We start from the raw sequence: 5936 nt of genomic DNA on the forward strand, positions 1-5936 counted from the left end.
TTTACTCTTAAATTCCTTCCAATTATCATATTTTGTGAACGCGTATAAAAGTATTCTTTTATCATTACACCATCGGTGTGAGAAATGAAAATGCGCCCTAATAACCAGAGCTATGTGACACCCAATCTGATAAGGGTCCCACTTGATAAACAGTTCTAATATATAAACGATCTCTGGCGTCCCACAAGACCAACATTGCATCCAATTCGCCCTAGATCGAGCTTTCTTAAGGCTTCACCCCAAGCTAGGAGTTCGATGTCTTATACTGTATAACACCTTGAAGTCTTGACTCGATGCTTCATTAACGTGCCATGATTGTTCAGAAGCGTCGATACCTTTTGTAGGCATCTACTGCGTCAGTATCCACGGTTTATAATAGTACGATGTTGTCTGCTTTGAGGCAAGGCTTAATCGATTTACTTTTTAACTCTTTCCCCAAAAGCTTCATACTGTTATCATATTTTGTGAACACTTATAAAAATGTTATTTCATTATTACACATTCGTGTGAGACATGGATTTACGCCCTAACATCTCTCGACTTTTGTGACTAATAATATAAAAGTAACCAAATGACGGAAGAGATGAAATAGTAACTCTTACAAATCTACATTATTACCAAAAAAAAGTTTGAACAACATGAGCCAGTATGCTTATATATAGCATGTGCGTGGCAGTTAACAAGTGACTGCTCATTATCCTTTCTAGCTTGTCCTCCGTAGTACTTTTTCTTGAGCTTGTGAATTTGAACTTGAATTCCTTCCTACATCTTATCAATTTGTAATAATGGGAGGTACAAAAGATGAAGAGTTCCAACATGGGAGTAGTGTTTTGTCTACTAATTACAAGTTTGCTGATAATTATGATGAAGAGTTTGATGATGATGGCAAGCCTAAAAGATCTGGTATGTAATCTATCTTCTATCTTTCCTCTTCATGAGTTTTTGTGAAACTCTTCATGATTTAAATGTACTCTACTTCTACTTGTGAATACGTAGAACTTGGCCCTTATACAAGGAATTCTCTTATATTACAGTCTCATAAAAATCGAAACATGTCATTGTGTCAACAAACCATCTCAACTAAAAGCTTAAGCTGATGGTTGAAGTCTCAAGATCGGTGTTATATTCTAACACACCGCTTACACGAATGCCGTTAAGCTTAAAGTGTGGATGTAACTGTAGGCCTTTTCATACCTGGTGCTCTGACTATTGGTCACACTAACTCTGATACGAAAAGCTTAAACTTTTGGTTGAATTTGTTGCTTGACACATTGTACCAAGTAACCCAAAGCTAAAATAACAAACATCCTTGGATTATTTACAACTTTTCTAAAATGTGCTCTAAGTGTAGTTAAAAAAAAAATACAGCACAAAGAAAGTAGGATAATTGAGATTTATACTTTATTTTTCCATTAATTCTTTTTTAAATTTCCATATAAATAAATTGAACATGTACATTTAGAAAACAAATTTAAAAAATGGTCACATTTGATCCTTTTTAGTTTTAGAGAAAAAAGTCTGGTTTGAAATGAGAATTTGCCTTTCCATTTGAGGGATACAATTTCATTATAGTCCTAATTTCTGATTTCAATACATACATAAAAATAATAGAATAAATATAATAGTTAGGCCTCAACCATTACCTTAAAGTTTTGATTGAGATGGTTCATCTATTATAATATCAGAGCCAGAGTGATCAAGAGGTCACGGGTTCAAATCCAGACAGCCTCCAATAACCCACGAGTTGGAAATTCAGCACATGATTCATGTATCAAAAAAACCCGACACCAAAAAGTATTTTAAATTTGGATGTTCAGTTATGTCATAAATCGTATAATTTTCATACAAGTATTTTGAAAGATATTTCAGATAAAGGAGTAAAATATAAATGTGTGTGAGAATTTTTTTACTCACGCCTCGGTAAATGGGTCATTTTCATGCTACAAATCCGTTCTAGACAACAAGTTTTTAGGGGTCACATAAAAGTAAAATCTTCTTCAATGTTACGGGGAAAAAGTTGCGTACACCCGAGCCCTTTTTCCATTCCGGAGAAAAGAGCAATATTGTAAGGTGCAGAAAGGAGTAATGTCGATGTGATGTTGATAATAAGGCCATTTAAGCTAACTTGGCCTTGACGGGTCTTGGACTCGTAACCTACTTGGTGAATATGTGTTTGGTGAAAGCTACTAGTAGTGATTTTTGTTGTTGCATTCATGCGTTATAATTACATTACATAATGGATCGTTGTAGTTGAACGATTAATTACAAGGGCCACTAGCTTAATCTTGTCCAACTGAGATTAGTTGGTTCTTGATTACCGCAATACTCAACTACAACTAAAAATACAAGTTTAAAAACTAAAAAAACTGTGTATTAATGATCGACCCGGCTCAAATCCATACTAAAAAAATGTTAACTAGGCTGATTGCGAAATTACGGAATTTACATAATGGATCGTTGTATTGCAGGTACTGTATGGACAGCAAGTGCACATATAATAACAGCAATTATAGGTTCTGGAGTTCTTTCATTAGCATGGGCCACTGCTCAGCTTGGATGGATTGGAGGAATTGGTACCCTTGTTATATTTTCAGGGATCACTCTTTATACCTCTAATCTTCTTGCTGATTGTTACAGATCACCTGATCCTGTTACCGGAAAGCGAAATCCTACTTACATGGATCAGGTCCAAGCCAATTTAGGTACTACCAGAATACCCGGCTATCGATTAACTTGTCCCATGTTGGTACATCAAGATGATGGAAATAAACTTTATGTCACTTCTCTACCTACATTTTGCAATAGCAATAGCAATAGCAAGTAAAATGACGTATGAAAATGTTTATGCTTCTTATATTGTGGTAAACCTGACTAATGAGTCATTTAGGACATGTTCGGGTCATTGTCGCAATTATTGAGTTCTTTCAGTTACGAGTCTATTCTGTTCAAGTCATTTTCGAAATAGTGGTCAATTAACTCACTTGTGTCCTTTTTCTTATGATGATTGAATTAGTCATCTTAGGTCGGCCATTTTCTGCTTCTAATTAGGTCAATTTTGCTAGTCTAATAGTGTGAAGCAGGAGTTGCCAGTGAGTCCAGTATATTCTCGGTGCAATTTTCGTTACAGGCAATTGTAGCTGGTTTGACTAATTGAAGCACTTGGTTATACAGGCAGATCGAGTCGCATCGCTTGTGGGCTGGTACAGTATGCTAACTTAAGTGGAATGGTTATCGGCTACACGATTACTGCTTCCATAAGCATGGTGTAAGGACTATAATTAAGCTCAAAAATATTGTACTTTGAATGCAATGACATTGGCTGATCATTGTATGCTGACTAAAATTTATTTCAGGGCGGTCCATAAATCAAACTGCTTCCATGGAAAAGGGCATGCTGCGAATTGCAAGTTTACTTGTAACCCTTATATGATTGGGCTAGGAATTTTTGAGATTTTCTTGTCTCAAATCCGTAACTTGCATAAACTAACATGGTTATCAACTGTTGCTGCAATTATGTCTTTTGGTTATGCGACAATTGGTATCAGCTTGGCAATTGCTAAGATCGCTTCAGGTAATTAACTCTGGAATTTTAGGTTATCGATAATAGCCTTAACCATAGTTCGTGTACGTGATTAATTGTTCTCTTGATTATGCAGGAAGTGGAGGCAAGACAACATTAACTGGGGTGGAGGTAGGAATAGATGTAACAGGTGCTGAAAAAACCTGGAAAATGTTCAGGGCTCTTGGGGACATTGCCTTTGCCTACAGTTTTGCTCAAGTCCTCGTTGAGATACAGGTAATCTCCATGGCAAAACTAACCCGATGCACTAGCCGAATAAAATAACTCAAAAATAACTCGATTAGACCCGACCTGTATCCTACCCGAGATTTGTTGCACCCTAACCTGTCCATCTCGTAAAAATGAAAAAATTACCCGAAACTAATTTATTTTTTGCAGCTGTAAAATTACAATGTTTACATACTAAGGGAGCAACAATATACGTACTCCCAACATTATTGAAAATAATTTGATATAGTAAGTGTATATACAACTAGAAACAAAAACTCATTAACAAACAGGCCAAGGTGACTCATCTCAGGTCAAAATTACCTGACTCACAACCGTCCGATTGGAAACGAAAAGAACAGAATCTGCTCCAATAATGAAAGTGACTGATGACCTGAAATGATTGACCAACTCAACCTGAAGTGAATAGTATACATGAAATGATCTAACTAAATCAAACTCGACCTAAGTGCTGTTTAAACAGATGTGTCAACAGTAATTCATTTAACTGTCTTAGAATATTCGAAGTTATGAGAAAATTTTATATGGTCAACTGATCATGGTTTACGCTTTAGTGCCTGAGGAGAGTTTAGGGGTTGATTTGAATGCTTATATTAACTGCAGTTTTATGATTTCAGGACACGCTGAAATCGACTCCACCAGAAAATAAGGTGATGAAGAAGGCCAATACAGTTGGAGTGATCACGACAACATCGTTCTATATGATGTGTGGCTGCTTAGGCTATGCTGCATTCGGGAATAGCGCGCCAGGAAACATGCTGACTGGCTTTGGATTCTACGAGCCTTTCTGGCTCGTAGACTTGGCTAACATCTTCATTGTCATCCACTTAGTTGGAGCATACCAAGTATGAAATCTAAACAATCCTCAAATACAACTATTTTTTTCACAGTACTAACTTGCACGCTATCAGTAGTTCTTGATGCCTTTTTTGTAATTGTGGGTCACCTCGAAACAGTTTCTTTATGTCATTTTGACGATACACCTAACAATGACCCATCCCAAATCATGGGCTTCAAACAAAAACCTCTAGACGGACTGACAAATGTTATTGTGTTCTCTAACGAACCCTGAAACATCTTATGCTGTTGTCAGGTATTTGCTCAGCCAGTGTACAGCAAAATGGAGTCATTAGCAGCCGAGAAATGGCCAAACTCAACCTTTGTCAAGGCAGAGTATCCGATTAAAATAAGCAGCAGAATTGAATTCAGCTTAAACCTACTAAGGCTAACAGGCAGAACCATTTTTGTTATTTTAATAACCACATTAGCCATGGCAATGCCCTTCTTTAACGACATATTATCTTTACTCGGGTCAATCGGGTTTTGGCCATTAACCGTGTATTTCCCAGTTGAAATGTACATTGCACAAAACAAGATCAAATGGAGGTCTATCAAGTGGTTTGTGTTGCAGCTTCTCAGCTTGCTCTGCCTACTTGTTTCCCTGGCCGCAGCAGTCGGGTCAATCCAAGGTGTTGGTGAATCTCTTCGTACCTCGAAGCCCTTTCAGTATAAAGTATGAGAATTCAGAAGAATTGTTTAATTCTTGTTGGAAGTTCATTAACTTTTTGTTTGTCTATCTTGACTGATCATGCTGAAAGTAAACCAATTGAAAATTGTAGATGTACCAGCTTAACTATTAAGTACTCCTACATTTTAATGATTGGTTAAATATGTCCTACTTATGAGTATACTTGGCCCAAATCCGGATTGTTAATCCGAATATGACCCGATTCACACGAATCAGTGTAATTGTTTTATGTTACAGACCAAAACATTCACATTTCAGTTATGCATTTAGTGTCAAATGGGGCGCAACTGCGCAAGGGCGGTATAATATAGGGGAGAGGGATTCAAACTCGTGATCTACGGTCACAATAACCACCAGTCTAAGACTTTTTCGGTTGGCTTGAAATTATTAATGTGGCACTTTTTTGTGTCTCCATAAGATAATAATGGGCATGAGATATTGAGATGGACAAAAAGTAAGATAAAGATGGAAGATACTGGAGTATAATACTATAATCTAATGCGATTTTTTTTTGGTCAAGAGAAGCAGATTACGTCCAAGCTAGTTGTACAACGGAAACAACAAACTAGGCTAGAAGAGAGAAAGCAAAAACAAACTAAA

The 5936-nt window shown here is 36.7% G+C and overlaps 1 protein-coding gene across 1 annotated transcript; it reads left to right on the forward strand.

The window, feature by feature from the left end:
• The first annotated feature begins 645 nt into the window (after positions 1-645).
• Positions 646-5496, forward strand: LOC141612140 (amino acid permease 8-like). The gene is made up of 7 exons (XM_074430857.1): positions 646-903; positions 2469-2702; positions 3172-3265; positions 3354-3571; positions 3657-3796; positions 4426-4653; positions 4902-5496. Exons 1-7 carry the CDS (start codon positions 786-788, stop codon positions 5325-5327), a joined length of 1458 nt encoding a protein of 485 aa, XP_074286958.1. The 5' UTR covers positions 646-785; the 3' UTR covers positions 5328-5496.
• Positions 5497-5936: the final 440 nt, after the last annotated feature.

This window comes from Silene latifolia, chromosome 11, assembly GCF_048544455.1.
Source record: "Silene latifolia isolate original U9 population chromosome 11, ASM4854445v1, whole genome shotgun sequence".
In the NCBI taxonomy this organism is placed as follows: Eukaryota; Viridiplantae; Streptophyta; class Magnoliopsida; order Caryophyllales; family Caryophyllaceae; genus Silene; species Silene latifolia.

What these genes read in the sequence shown, in the direction of transcription:
- LOC141612140 (XM_074430857.1), top strand. Translation starts at nt 786, where the DNA reads ATGGGAGGTACAAAAGATGAAGAGTTCCAACATGGGAGTAGTGTTTTG. An exon ending in AATTGCTAAGATCGCTTCAG is followed by an intron (nt 3,572 to 3,656) that starts GTAATTAACTCT and finishes TTGATTATGCAG; the next exon opens with GAAGTGGAGGCAAGACAACA. An exon ending in ACTTAGTTGGAGCATACCAA is followed by an intron (nt 4,654 to 4,901) that starts GTATGAAATCTA and finishes TGCTGTTGTCAG; the next exon opens with GTATTTGCTCAGCCAGTGTA.